At 45.2% G+C, this 16,071-nt stretch overlaps 1 protein-coding gene across 17 annotated transcripts in view; it reads left to right on the top strand.

Moving 5' to 3' along the window:
• NCOR2 (nuclear receptor corepressor 2) overlaps nt 1-16,071 on the top strand; it is a 344,534-nt gene that overhangs the window by 104,549 nt on the left and 223,914 nt on the right. For all 17 annotated transcript variants that reach the window (XM_069960952.1, XM_069960940.1, XM_069960954.1 and 14 more), the window contains exon 3: nt 14,522-14,649. In XM_069960952.1, the coding sequence (XP_069817053.1) occupies nt 14,522-14,649 (128 nt within the window). The remainder of the gene's footprint in view (nt 1-14,521; nt 14,650-16,071) is intronic.

The raw sequence follows: 16,071 nt of genomic DNA, 5'->3' as shown, positions 1-16,071 counted from the left end.
TTAATGCTGTGAAGGGGTCAAAGTTTACTGAAATGACAGGGCCACTTTAACAGTCTCCATGGCAGTACATTATACCCACACATATACAGTCATGCAGCATGCACAATACAAACACAGCTCTACTGCATCATACACACTCAGTTCTACTACATCAAAACACACGCTTAGCTCTGCTGCATCATACACACCCTGCTCTGCTGCATCATACACACCCTGCTCTGCTGCATCATACACACTCTTCTCTGCTGCATCATACACACCCTGAACTGCTGCATCATACACACTCATCTCTGCTGCATCATACACACTCAGCTCTGCTACATCAAAACACACACTCATCTCTGCTACGTCATACACACCCTGTTCTGCTAGATAATACACACTCAGCTCTGCTACATCAAAACACACACTTGGCTCTGCTGCTGCATCATACACACCCTGCTCTGCTACATCATACACACAACTTTGATACATAAACGTACCCAACAACACACAGTGCTACTCCACCAATTTACAGACACACCTCTGCTACATACATACATACATAAATACATACATACATACAGACAGAAATGTATTACAGATTGTCCTATGTACATAGTATCTCTAGGGGTCCTTTTCACAGTGGTGTGACTAATCACATGCACAGATCGCACAGCAGTCAGGTACAGCGCTTAATCAGCCCTGTGCCCGACCATTGGGGAAGCAGTCAGGGTGGTCTGACACTGCTGCGCCATCCTGTCTGCGGATGATAAGACTTTATCGCAAGATATTTTCTTGTCAAAAAGTGTGTCCTACAAAGCGAAAAATATGACATATATAGTATGTATAGCTACATGGGTATGCATTTGTGTGCAGGTATATGTGTGTATGTGCGTGCAGCTATATGTGCAGGTATATGAGTGTGCAGCTATATGTGTGTGTATATGCAGGTTTATGTGTTTGCAGATATATATGTGTGTGTGTATGTGTGTGCAGCTATATGCGTGTATATGTGTGTGCAGCTATATGTGTGTGTGTGTGTGTGTGTGTGCAGCTATATGTGTGGGTATGTTTGTGCAGCTCTGTGAGTGTGCAGCTATGTACTGTATATATGTATGTGTGTGTGTGTGTGTGTGTGCAGCTATATGTTTGTGCATGTGTGCAGCAATATGTGTGTGTGTGTAGCTATATATGTATGTGTGTGTGTGTGTGTGTGTGTATGTGTGCAGCTCTAAGTGTGCAGCTGTGTGTTTGTGTGTATGTTTGTATGTATGTGCAGCTATGTGTGTGTGTGTGTGCAGCTGTGTGTGTGTGTGCAGCTATATGTGTTGGTATGTTTGTGTAGCTCTATGAGTATGCAGCTATATATACTGTATATGTGTGTGTGTGCGCAGCTCTGTGTGTGTGTATGTGTGCAGCTCTATAAGTGTGCAGCTATATGTAGGTAGCTTTTATTTAGCTTTCTTGTTGCTAAGAGAATACAAATCTGTATCAGTAAATAGGCAGAGAACGGCCAGTAGCGCTGCCTGTACACTGCTCCATTACACGACCACAGGAATCCCGTCTAAACACAAACAAGGCGACCAGATGGATTGAGGCAATGCTTAAAAAGTAAGAGTGAGAGGAATTCCTGCATCAGCCGGCGAGTGCTCAGGATGGAAGGAGAGAAGCTGCATCCACTACAACCTGTTACTAACTGTATATATGTGTCAGGGTGTGCTGCAGCGCACTCTATTAGTCACGGCTTCTGACATAAATCACATCATGTATATGGGGCCTGTGGGCAGATAGACAGCTGTACATTGAGAAAGTATTCACGCCCCTCAGTGTTCTTCCTGTTTTGTTTCATTATAATCTGCAGTGAGAGAGGATTTTTACCATTTGAGTTACACAGGAAGCCGACCACTTTGAAGGTGTATACTTCTAATTAAATACCTCCAGTCTTTCAGTACTTATCAGCTGCTGTATGTCCTGCAGGAAGTGTTGTATTCTCTACAGTCTGACACAGTGCTCTCTGCTGCCACCTTTGTCCATGTCAGGAACTGTCTAGAGCAGCAGCAAATCGCCATAAAAAAAATCTTTCCTGCTATGCACAGTTTCTGACATGGACAGAGGTGGCAGCAGAGAGCACTGGGTCAGACCAGAAAGAATACACCACTTTCTGCAGGACATACAGCAGTTGATAAGTACTGGAAAACGGGAAATTTTTGGAAAACCCACCATGACATAAGTGAACATGACCCCCATTCTGATCCAATGGGGGGATCTCTTTGGGAGTGAAGCATTGTCCCGACTCATTCTAGAAATCCGTGAGGGTGTCAGCACCCTAAATGATTATAATTTTTTGCCATGTCTTCAAAGATTTCAAGGGGGAGAGGGAAATAGTTTTTCAGAGTGCTGTATATAGTTTTGTTGTATCATATTCTACCACCACTTACACCCTGAGAGATTCTGCATTGTAAGGTGCCTGTCCCAGTATATCCTCAGCCTCGTGTTGTCATTCTGCAGCTTTGTTAGCCTATTGCACCGTGGCTTTTGTTTCGGTGTCCTATCTGCCAGGCATAGCTGTCATAGTGCTCACATATACCCCAAGGACATAAGCACAGACAATGGAAACTACAGAGACCATGAAGGCTCCTAGCCGCACTCCTTGCATCTAATAATAAATGCTGGATATCACAGTGCTATGCTGTCAGCGACATATTACTGCCAAGGTGGAAGCCAATAACTCCCCTGCTTCACAACTCATCACACACCAGGAAGAATTCCTTAGCTGTTTACATAAAGGGGTATTCCAGAGAATTTTTATTTACATTTTTTTAAATTAATGTCCAAAAGTTTTATATAGATATGTAAATTACTTCTATTATAAAATTTCTTGCAGTACAGTCTTGCAGTACTTATTAGCTGTTGTATGTCCTGCAGGAAGTGGTGTATTCTGTCCATGTCTGGAACTGTCCAGAGCAGGAGAGGTTTTCTATGGGGATTTGTTGCTGCTCTGGACAGTTCCTGACATGGACAGAGGTGGCAGCAGAGAGCACTGTGTCAGACTGGAGAGAATACACCACTTCCTGCAGGAGATACAGCATCTGATAAGTACTGGAAGACTTGTGATTTTAAAGGGGTTATCCAGTGCTACAAAACATGGACACTTTTTTTCAGAGACAACACTACTCTTGTCTCCAGGTCAGGTGCAGTTTGCAATTAAGCTCCATTCACTTCAATGGAACAGAGCAGCAAAACCCCGCCCAAGCTGGAGACAAGAGTGGTGCTGTCTCTGGAAGAAAGTGGCCATGTTTTTGTAGCGCTGGATAACCCCTTAAGGGTAAATTCACACGGGCGGATCTGCCGGGAGTCTCACGCACGAAATCCGCAGCTCATCCGCAATACACATATTAATAATAATAAAAATAATACATGTATTGCGGATTAGCTGCGGATTTCGTGCGTGAGACTCCCGGCAGATCCGCCCGTGTGAATTTACCCTTAAGGAGTTATCCAGCGCTACAAAAGCATGCCCACTTTCCCCCCTAGTGTTGTCTCCAGTTCAGGTGCAGTTTGCAATTAAAGGGGTTATCCAGCGCTACAAAAAACATGGCCACTTTTCCCCCTACTGTTGTCTCCAGTTCAGGTGCAGTTTGCAATTAAGCTCCATTTACTTCAATGGAACTGAGTTTCAAAACCAATCTGGAGACAACAGTAGTGGCCATGTTTGTGTAGCGCTGGATAAACCCTTTAAATGGAAGTAATTTGCAAATCTGTATTAACTTTCTGACAGGTTGATTTGAAAAAATAAATAAATAAAAAAATTGTGGCACTTCCCCTTTAAAGACGAGCTAACACTATGCAGTCTTCCTAGTCCTGCATACCCCAAAGGGCCTGGCTTTATTAGACCACTTCTTTCAGTACCTTCTGAAATCTATTACATATGTTGTTCTGACCCTCGGATGGAATTTTCCTTTTTATCCCGGGCTTGAAATAGGAATAATTGTGACTTCCTCCCCAGAAATGCGCAGTCTGTCGCCAGTCCTGTAACTGTAGCAGGTGTCTGACAATGATATCACAGCATCAGCATCTCAGCAATGAGAGCTGGAAGTGACTACAGTGTCAGCTGGATGAAAGACGCTTGTATGTGCGGTATAAGCCCAGTAACTTGGCATGGGAGGTTTCTGACCAGAAATATTTCCCATGTAACTTGCTGAACAAGTGGGCTGCAGCTGACAATGGGTGGAACGTTCATAAAAATATAGAGAGAAAAAAAAAGGTCAATTGCAGTAGTAGTCCTCACAATGTATATTATTAAAGGGGGAGTTCATCAAATTTATTTTTTTGCTTTCAAATCAACTGATGCCAGAAAGTGCCAAAGATTTGTAATTTACTTCTATTAAAAAATATTGGATCCTCCAGTACTTATCAGATGATGTATGCCCTGCAGGAAGTGGTGGATTCTTTCCAGTCTGACACAGTGCTCTCTGCTGCCACCTCTGTCCATGTCAGGAACTGTCCAGAGCAGGAGAGATTTTCTATGGGAATTTACTACTGTTCTGGACAGTTCCTGACATGGACAGAGGTGGCAGCAGAGAGCACTGTGTTTACACTGCAATGAATATACCACTTCCTGCAAGACATACAGCAGCTGATAAGTTCTGGAGGACTTAATATTTTTTAATAGAGGTAAATTACAAATCTCTGGCACTTTCTGGCACCAGACTATTTGAAAGAAAAACATTTTTGGTGAATAACGCCTTTATAGAGGTCTGTAGATCAGTTATGTTATAATGTTCATTGTTTTTTGTATGGTAGGTATAAAAGTAGAATTTTGCTGGCTACAGTGGCTTTTCTTTGTTGAGGCTATTTAAAGGGGCTGTCCAGGAATAGCTCTCATTAGAGAAAACATTTCACCTGTCACAGAGACACATCAAAAGTTTTGATCAGTTTGTATTTGATTGATCACACAGTGACCGATCAGGAGAACAAGCCGGGAGAATCGCTCACGGACGGACACATGATGTAGGGCTATGGAGCTGTCATAGAGAGGGATGTATGGCAGCGAGGTTGTCTCCCTGCTCATCGGTCTTAGGGCCCTATTACAAGGGCCGATTATCGTGCGGAAAATCGCTATATCGTTCGAATTTAAACGATAATCGTTCTGTATAATTGCAGGCAACGTTAAAAAATTGTTCGTATGTCATTGATCGTTGATATAGATCTGAACCTAAAATCATCGCTAATTGTTCGCTGTAATTCCACATTCGTTCGCATGTGTTCATTAATCGTTGAGTGTAATTGCACATTGTCCATTGTTTTGCTGGGATCAGATGGAACAAACAATTGTAGTAACGATCGTAACTAACGACCATCGTTCTGTGTAATATGGTGAACGATTTCAGGTTAACGATAAACCATCTCGTTTGTGATCATTTATCGTCAATCATTAAAAATCGCTCCGTGTAATAGGACTCATAATCTGAGTACTCAGTCCTGACCGATAGGTTTGCTAAACACTATCAAAATATCTGGTTTGGCAACGTTGTCCGAACTCAAATTTGATTCCCTGCGGCTGCAGAAGTTTGATGCCCCTCTGGGGAATCCTGGAAAACAGGGATACAACTTATGGCCAATGGCCGTATCCATGTTTTCCTGACAGCCCTAGGGCGGCATCCAACTTCAATCAGATGCTGAGCTTTCGGGTTTGGATAACTCTGCCGAACCCGAACATTTTGGCCGGTTCGCTCAACACTACTGACCGATCAAAGCTTTGTATAATTATCGTATGACTTTATTACAATTGCGATTTGATTGTACCAAAAGATGTGGGCAGAGTGTAGAGAAGTCGCATGCAGGTTGCAGTTGTTAGAGGTAAAGCTGCATAATACATGTAACCTGCAACCATAACACATTGTTAGATTTTTTTGCGACCACATTGACAATCAATAACATCTTCAGGACACTTTGTCACCGTAGCGTAAAACAGTGCAGCGCTGTTTTGCAGTTGTTTTTTTAGGTTTAATTATCACACTGGATAGTATAATTAATAATTTTTTGTTGTATTTCCATCGCAGTTTTCTTCTTCCGTTGAATCTAGTTACGACATTGCTGTAGAACATAAAACCATTTGGTGCATAAAGGCAGCCGTACAGCTATTTTTTCCACAGTCGATCTAATAAAATGGACTGCTTTGTATAAAACCTCCGGCAAAAATCTTTTTGTTTAAAATCTGCTGGTTTCAGAAAGTTATATAGATTTATTTATTTCATTTAAAAATGTCTAGTCTTCCCATAATTATCAGCTGCTGTATGTCCTGCAGGAAGTGGTGTATTCTCTCCAGTCTGACACAGTGCTCTCTGCTGCCACCTCTGTCCATGTCAGGAACTGTCCAGAGCAGCAGCAAATCCCCATAGAAAACCTCTCCTGCTCTGGACAGTTCCTGACATGGACAGAGGTGGCAGCAGAGAGCCCTGTGTCAGACTGGAAAGAATACATCACTTCCTGCAGAACATACAGCAGCTGATAAGTACTGAAAGTCTTGAGATTTTTAAATATAAGTAACTTACAAATCTATATACCTTTCTGATACCAGTTGATTTAAAAACAATTTTTTTTACCGCTGGAGTTACCCTTTTAAGCATGCATCTTTTATTGTTCTATTTGAAGAAAGTGCCAGTTGTATGATGAAGTTTGTTACCGGGACTGACAATATTATTTAGAAAGACTTTGCTGCGAGGCGTTTTCCTATGCACCGCAGCCCTATGGTATTGTTACTGAAGGATGTTACAGTCAGTCTTTCCACTGTTTGCAGTGGTTTATAATGGAGAACAATGACCTCATACTGCAAGGTCATGTAAAATATGCTGGTAAACAGAATGTGATGACACTGCCAGGACTGTGCATTACAGTATACAAGTGTAGGTAGTACATGAAGTCAGCGCTAGTCATCCTCTAAATATACTGATGATACAATGCTTTACTGTAAGGCCGTGTCTGATAGAAAGCCTCTGTATGTTCTCCGATGGCCGTCAGATATGGTCAGGACTGATAATTTTTTTTTTGCAGAAATCAATAGTCCAGGCGATTTTAAGAAACTTTGTATTTGGGTTTATTAGCCCAAAAATGCATTTTTATCATGAAAAGCAGTTTGAAGCTCTCCCCCCCTGTCTTTATGGTTCTTTATGGAGAGGGGAGGGGTGGAGGGAGATGAGGCACCAAAACAGGACAACAAAGAGTTAATTTACAGCGTCATCACTGGGCTATCTCCTCTGACAGTCAGCACTGACCTCTGACCTCTGAATACCGACTTACACAGGTCCCGCTGTGTAATCCTTTGTTCTTTGCTGGCGACTAATCTCCCTCCTCCCCCCTCCCCTCTCCATAGAACAGACAGGGCTCGACTGATGTAAAAGTGAATGAGAGAGAGGGGGGGGGGGGACCTGGGGAAAGTCTTTTTGAATGCAGATAATGGCATATTTGCCTAATAAACCCAATTACAAAGTTTCTTAAAATCGCCTGGACTATTGATTTCTGCGACAGTAACACTTCAAGAATTTTTTTTTCTTTTTAAAATTTTCCATTTTTTTTATCTATATTATAAAATAATCCTGACATCTTGCAGTTTTCATTCTCACCCCTGGGGCTAAAACAGATTATCTGACAGATTTTTTTTAAACCAAAGCCTAGAATGGATTTGAAAAGAGGAGAGATCTCAGTCTTTCCTTTTAATACCTGCTCTCTGTTAATAGTCCATTCCTGGCTTTGGCTCAAAAAATATCTGTCAGATAATCTGTTGGTGTAATAGGGCCCTTAGCTGAGACTTCCTGTTTTGTCTGTGGTGATAAGAAGAGGCTGCTGTAAAGTGATGACAGCATTGCAGCGTCATGTGACACCAGTAGATAATGGAGACATTAGCAGCTTCCTGGGGAATGACCTCCTCACAGGTCACAGAGCGTGCTCAGTAATGTTTCACATTCATCTCAAGGGGACAGAGTCTGTCTATTGTCATCTATATCCATGAGTGTTGCTGTAAAGCATGTCAAAAAACGCTGTTAAGTACAGCCCAGGCAAGGTGGCCGCTCCCATAACAATGTACTAAAAGGGAAATAAACAATATTACAGTAAGAAAATAGAAACAGATTAGAATAAAAGAACAAGTTTTAGTATCTGACTCTAATCCGTAAAAGAAAATTCAGGTGACACATTCCCTTTAAAGAGGACCTGTGACTTCTTCAAAGAAACCTCACTACTATCATACACATGGACCCCCCCCTCCCCCTTAGGTCACCATTCCCTAACCTTTGGTGCCACCAGTCAGGGCCTAGACCAGGGATGGGGAACCTTCGGCCCTCCAGCTGATGCAAAATTACAGCTCCCATCATGCATGGACAACCAAAGCGTTAGCTGAGGGGATAAGTAATGATGACTTGTTGTCTTTGAAAAGGTCACAGGTCCTCTATAATTTAGACATGTAAAAGGAAGAGTGCATGTACCTTACAGCAAGCAGGTGAAGGAAAACACAGCCTTCTAGGACTAAGGGGCAGAAAGAAGCCAAAGGGACCGTATGTACCTCGTTTCTAGTAAAAAAATAAATAAATAATAAAGTTAGTACCACTTTAACAGTGGAAAAAAATCTTTCTGCCTGTTAGTACAGGGTGTTTTAAGGAGAAGAAAAAAAAAAATCAGTGACTTTAACAGCTTGAATGAGAGTTGACATGTCTGTGCAGAGATAAGGATGGATGGAATACAGAGAGGCTTCCTTCCAGTGCATGACTCATTGGACATGACTTATAAAGCACTTCAGGGCTGGAACACATTTACGGGGTCCCTGGGTGATGTATAAATCTGTCGGGAGAGGATCCATGCCCTTGCTTGTACCTTGTCACTTTATTCGTAGACTGATAAAACACTGCATTGTACCTCGGAGAGTTGTGAACCGACACTTAGGTGTTTGGACCTTGACTTTCACAGTGGGAAATATTCTGTACATTACTGTGCAAGTGCCATGTATCTTGTTTGTGTGAGTCAGTGTGTTTGCAGCCATTTATATGAGTTATATATATATACAGGGCTCCAGACTAAAAAATTTACCTGGGAGCCATTGGCTCCTAACCTGAAAAATTTAGGCGCCAAATAGAATATTTGGTCGCCAACATTTTAAACCATGTAAAATTAATGTTATGTTTAATGGGACTTACTGTGTGGAGAGGCCACGGCAGCCTCCTCCTCCTTTAGATTCTTTCTTTTCTTAGTTTGAAAACGTTCAACATGGAAACTTGCAACTTGACAACCATATCCAGTCTGACTCAGTACTTCAGCTTCACTTGGCTAGCCTATTAATGAGGCTTACTCTTCTGAACTTGAACTTAAAGGGAACCTGTCGACCCCCGTACTGGGGTGACAGGCTCCCAACCCCCCGTTAGAGCCCCCTATACTCACCTCATCTTCACCCCGCTTCTGAAGATGGTCGGGTCACGGAGATCTCAGCCGCTGCAGCCCGGCGTGCGCTGAGAGATGAGTCCAACGCTCATAGAGAATGACGGGAGAGTCCAGTGGTCCGTCATTCTCTATGAGTGTTGGACTCATCTCTCAGTGTGCGCGCCGGGCTGCAGCGGCTGAGATATCCGTGACCTGACTACCTCCAGAAGCGGGACCCGGCGCGATGAGGTGAGTATAGGGGGTTCTAACGGGGGTTGGGAGCCTGTCACCCCATCACCGGGGGAGACAGGTTCCCTTTAAAAGCTTGCAACAGTCTATACATACTGAGCTAGACTTATATATATATATATATATATATATAGATAGATATATCTCTCACCTAGTGACTAATGCAAGTGACCCCCTACAATACAGACACCTGAGGGGCCCTGATAATAATAATTGTGCATATATCTATCTCCCAGTGTCTGCAGCCAGTTTGCCCTACACTTATAGATGGCCCCCTCCCCTTATAGATGACCCCCTCCTTTTATAGATGACCCCCTCTACCCCCATTATAGATGCCCCCTCTTCTCCCCCCCCTTATAGATGCCCCCTCCTCCCCCCCATTATAGATGCCCTCTTCTCCCCCCCTTATAGATGACCCCCTCTACCCCCATTATAGATGCCCCCTCCTCCCCCCCATTATAGATGCCCCCTCTCCCCCCCCCCTTATAGATACCCCCTCCCCTTATGAATGACCCCCTCTACCCCCATTATAGATGCCCCCTCTCCCCCCCCCATTATAGATGCCCCCTCTTCTCCCCCCCTTATAGATGGCCCCCTCCCCTTATGGATGACCCCCTCTACCCCCATTATAGATGCCCCCTCCTCCCCCCCATTATAGATGCCCCCTCTCCCCCCCATTATAGATGCCCCCTCCTCCCCCCCATTATAGATGCCCCCTCTTCTCCCCCCCTTATAGATGCCCCCTCTTCTCCCCCCCTTATAGATGCCCCCTCTCCCCCCCCATTATAGATGCCCCCTCTCCCCCCCCATTATAGATGCCCCCTCTCCCCCCCCCATTATAGATGCCCCCTCTCCCCCCCCCCATTATAGATGCCCCCTCCTCCCCCCCATTATAGATGCCCCCTCTTCTCCCCCCCTTATAGATACCCCCTCCCCTTATAGATGCCCCCTCTCCCCCCCATTATAGATGCCCCCTCTTCTCCCCCCATTATAGATGCCCCCTCCTCCCCCCCATTATAGATGCCCCCTCTTCTCCCCCCCTTATAGATACCCCCTCCCCTTATAGATGCCCCCTCTCCCCCCCATTATAGATGCCCCCTCTCCCCCCCATTATAGATGCCCCCTCTCCCCCCCCCATTATAGATGCCCCCTTTCCCCCCCCCATTATAGATGCCCCCTCCTCCCCCCCATTATAGATGCCCCCTCTTCTCCCCCCCTTATAGATACCCCCTCCCCTTATAGATGCCCCCTCCTCCCCCCCATTATAGATGCCCCCTCTTCTCCCCCCCTTATAGATACCCCCTCCCCTTATAGATGCCCCCTCTCCCCCCCATTATAGATGCCCCCTCTTCCCCCCCCCTTTCCTCTATGCTAAGCAATATTTAAAAAAAACAAACACACAAACTCACCTGACAACCCGCTCCCCCGGCGATCCTCTTGTTCTTCGGACGCTGTCCTCGGCTGATGCGCGGCTGCCGGGGGTGTCCCGTCCTATCCCCGGCAGCGCGGCGCGTCAGTGAGCTCCCTGTACGCCGGGGCTGTGACTTCTGACACAGGAAGCGTCTCTGACGCGCGCTTCCTGTGCCGGAAGTCAGGGCCCCAGGCAGCTCACTGATGCGCCGCGCTGCCGGGGATAGGATGGGACACCCCCGGCAGCCGCGCATCAGCCGCGCATCTTAAAGAGACAGCGCGCCGCCGCCGGGGCCAGTCGCAAATGGCGCCCAGATTAATAAATCTGGGCGCCATTTGCAAAATGTCAGTCGCATTGGCGACCATTTTGGTCGCCATCTGGAGCCCTGTATATATATATATATATATATATATATATATATATATAACGGTCGGACAGTGTGGCTCATATGTATATGTGTGTGAGTTTGTGTGTGTATATATATATATATATATATATATATATATATATATTTATATATATATATATGCCACACTGACTGACTGTCATTGTGGTATTTGACCTGTCCAATGTTTTAAAGGGGTTATCCACCTAAAAGTGGTAAAATTAAATGCTAGCCCTTACTCTCCAAATCCCCCTGAGTATTTTGAGCCGTCTCCTGTCTTTCTAGATGCTGCGATTCCTAAGTTACAAGTTTTTCTAAAAGCCAATCTATATCCAAGATGGCGCTGGCCAGGAAACTACATTTGCCATCATGCATCTCCCTGGTTGGTCCATGTGGGTACTCACCCCCTTAGCTTTCTTTCCTGCCCACTGCTGTCATTGCACCGTAAACACAGGACACAGGGTTTTTTTCTCAAAATTTTGCCTCACATCACTTCAGTATGTATTCCATACTAGCTGATGATGTAGCAGAGTCACGCGCACATGGTGTAGCAGAGCTGATGCGTATGGTATAGCAGAGCTGACGCGTGCATGGTCTGGCTATGTGCTGCATAATGGGCATCTGTTTACCAGGGGTGGGGGGTGTAGTGTAGGTTTAGATCTCTGCTTGCTGACTGTGAATGAAAACATCTAGCTCCATCCAGACTCTAAGAACATCTGTAACACTTACAATATGCAGAGTGGAGACACAAAGACAGGTACATATGCCTACATTCACTGACAGCAAGCAGAGATAGAACTTTTCATATTGCAGAGACCTAGTCTCAGGGACACATGCAAGGCTATGAAAGCAGCACAGGTGCATGGAGATGATGCAGATAATGTCTCCAAATCAATAGACAGCTCACCTGGCCCCCAGAGAGGAGATCACATGTCCTGTGACTACAAAGGAAGGTGGGAAGAGGGAGCTGAGCGTGGTCAGAGTGGACCAGCAGAGGATTTTACCCATCCAGAGCAGATAATAATGAGAAGAAAACAGGGAAAGTGTGCAAGATAGGGTGGTATTGGGAAGGGGGATTGTTTAGAATATTGCTTTTGTTAACCAGATAACCGCTTTAATATGAAGCTTATACTTTGGATGTACATGAAGTTAGTTGTTCAAGAAAACAGGGTGGCAGGAATAGCATTGATATCTTGTGACAATGGCGTCTGTAAGGGTATGTTCACATCGGGTGAAGTTTCATTGCGTTAAGATGGCTGGCCAGCAATTTACTGCAATTATGGTAAATGATGCTTTCACATTGCGTTTTCATTGTTTCTGCATGTGTGAACAAAGCTTAAAGGTAACAGTCAATTCTTGACTTGTTTGATGGGAGTCAAACTGTAAAGACAAGAAGACCTGGTCAGAGCTTCTCCAAATCCAACCAGTTGCTTTACATGCAATTTTATTACCCCGGGTTTCCTCATTGAAATTAGTAGGGCACATTTATCCAGAAAAAAAAAATTAGGGGGACATGCTTTGGTTGAAAACAGGAGGTCAAAGAGGCCTATGGGAATGTGGCTTTGCTTCATTTCGTTGTTTGATTATTTGAGATCAATTGGACGTAATTGGGGATTGTAGTAAGCTAAGATATATAATCCCTCCTAAAAGGAAGAGTTTGTGGCAACTATCAGCAGGTTAGAGGAATCTACCCTGCTGATATGTCCGTATTGTGGAGGAGATGCCGAGGAGAAAGATATATCTCCTACCTTCATCCTCAGTGCCGCTCCGGTGCAGTTAGAAGTTTGCTCCATGCTCTGGTAAGACCATTAGGGGCACTGCCCGCCCCCATAGCGCTGATCTGGCCCGCTCCCTGCCGGCCTGCTCAGTTGATTATCATTAGAAATTGGTATGCCGGCTAGGGATGTAACGGTACTATGGGGGCAGGGCAATGCTCCTAACTGTGCCCCAGCTCTTCCGTTCCCATGCAGTGTTTTTCTCTTCCTGGTGCGGCGCTCGCCATGCACAGTCCTCTTCCTTCCCCATGCAGTGTTCTTCTCTTCCTGGTGCGGAGCTTGCAATGCACAGCCCTCTTCCCTCCCCATGCAGTGTTCTTCTCTTCCTGGTGTTGTGTTTGCCATGCACAGTCCTCTTCCCTCCCCATGCAGTGTTCTTCTCTTCCCGGTGCAGCGCTCGCCATACACAGTCCTCTTCCCTCCCCATGCAGTGTTCTTCTCTTCCCGGTGCAGCGCTCGCCATACACAGTCCTCTTCCCTTCCCATGCAGTGTTCTTCTCTTCTCGGTGCAGCGCTTACGATTACGGCCTAATCCATCAAAAGACACCCAGTTTCAGACTTGAAGTAAAGTGGCTGAAGCTCATGAGAAGCGAGGGTTACGTTATGACCATGGCCGCATCTTGGAAAACTCACCATTACGATGTGATTTCGATTCTTCCTGTTTGACAATTTTCCCTGTACGGAACAAATGGTCGTCGTACAGGCAGCTGGGCTGCATAGTCCTAGATTGGGATCGGCCGCCACATCTTTGCCTTAGGACTCTATTACAGGGGACATATGATCATGCGCATTATCTTTATATCGTTCGAATTTAAAGGATAATCGTTTTGTGTAAATGCAGGCAACGATCCAACAACCAACGAGAAATCGATGGAGTAAATGATCATAACTATTGACTATCGTTCTGTGTAATATGGTGAAGAATTTCGGGTAACGATAAACGATCTGTTTGCAATCGTTAAAAATCGCTTCGTCTAGTGGGACCCTTAGACAAAGCGTTTTTTCAATGATTAATGATAAACGATCTCAAACAACCGCTTCGGCGAACGACCTAAAATCGTTCAGCCAATTACACGAATTACACATCTACTTGGTCTTACATGTGTGTTCACTATGGCTTGAAAAAGGTCCATTTTGTATGGGCTGAAACGTTGCATTTTTCTTAAATTACACTTTTTTCACTTATTGGAAGTGCCACTACATTTTTGGACTATAGATGGATAGAGAGAGACAGATAGATAGATATAGATAGAATTTTTTTATTTTTATTTTTTTTTTTAAATGTTTTTTAACTGATTCAGCTTTGTTTTACAGGATGCCAGTCTACTAGAGTATCAGCACCATTCAAGAGATTATGGATCACCTCTCGCTCACAGTTCACTTCTTCTACCACAGAGGAGACGGCCGTCACTGCTATCAAAATTTCAGCCTGGAATTGAAAGGTAGGATGGTATCTGTCAGTGTTCTTAAAGGGGTAGTGTGGCGCTAAACAATTATTCACAAAATAACACACATTACAAAGTTATACAACTTTGTAATGTATGTTTTGTTAGTGAATGGCCCCCTTCCCTGTGTTTCCCCCCACCGACGCCAGACCCGGAAGAGGCGATGCACTATACTCACCTGATTTGTGTCGACCCCCGTCAATGCCTATTGATGAATGGGATCCCGGCCGGAGGGTACACACATCGTATACGCGCCGGCCGGGAGCCCATGCGGTGCCGCAAAAAACTGGCATGTCAGAAAGACCTGTCTGTTCACACAGTGAACACTCGCTCGCTTCACTGTGTGCTATGGGAAGCTCTGATGCGGGCGCGGATGATCCGGGCAGAGACCGGCTGTTCCGTGACCCGGCTGGGGTCACGGAACGGCCGGTCTCTAACGGTGTGTGAACATAGCCCAAAGTTGTATAATTTGTTATGTGTGTTATTTTGTGAATAATTGTTTAGTGCCGCACTACCCCTTTAAGCTGGATTGTGTTACTTTCTCTATTTTGCTAGTGTTGTTGTCCTTGTTTGGTTTTGCATGTCACAGTACCTTACCAGTTACCAGGAATCTATGATGTACAACAGGGCCGGCCTTAGGGTAAATGGCGCCCTGTGCGGACCTTTTTTTCGCCCCCCCCCCCCCCCCCCCCAAACACACACACCTTTAAAGGTAACATAAAGCTCCTTCAGCCTCCAAGCCCTCCAGACAACACCCATGACCCGACCATACACACAACTACCCCCAGCCATTCACACAACTAGCCCCGCAAAACACACAACTACCTTACCCCTCAGCCATACACACAACTACCCTACCCCCCCGGCCATACATGCAACTACCCCTCCACCATTCACACATCTACAACAACCAACCCCCCTGGCCATACACACAACTACCCCCAGATCCATTCACCAAACTACCCCCCAGCCATACACACAACTAACCACCCCCAGCTCCCCAAACTCAGACAGACACACACACACGACAGAGCTATGTACACACACACACACACACACACACACACACACAGACACGACAGAGCTATGTACACACACACACACGCATGACAGACCTATGTACACACAGACACATGACAGAGCTATGTACACACACACACACGCACACACACACATGACAGAGCTATGTACACACTAGGGCTCCTCATCACACACTATGGCAGCCTCCTCAGTGTATACAGGGCTCCTCATCACACACTATGGCAGCCTCCTCAGTGTATACAGGGCTCCTCATCACACACTATGGCAGCCCCCTCAGTGTATACAGGGCTCCTCATCACACACTATGGCTGCCCCCTCAGTGTATACATGCCAGTGTGTGGTGTGTACAGCTGCAGTCATTCTTTATGTACAGGAAGC

Source organism: Dendropsophus ebraccatus, chromosome 3 (genome assembly GCF_027789765.1).
Source record: "Dendropsophus ebraccatus isolate aDenEbr1 chromosome 3, aDenEbr1.pat, whole genome shotgun sequence".
Lineage (NCBI taxonomy): Eukaryota > Metazoa > Chordata > Amphibia > Anura > Hylidae > Dendropsophus > Dendropsophus ebraccatus.
This window is presented reverse-complemented; position numbering and strand designations above follow the sequence as displayed.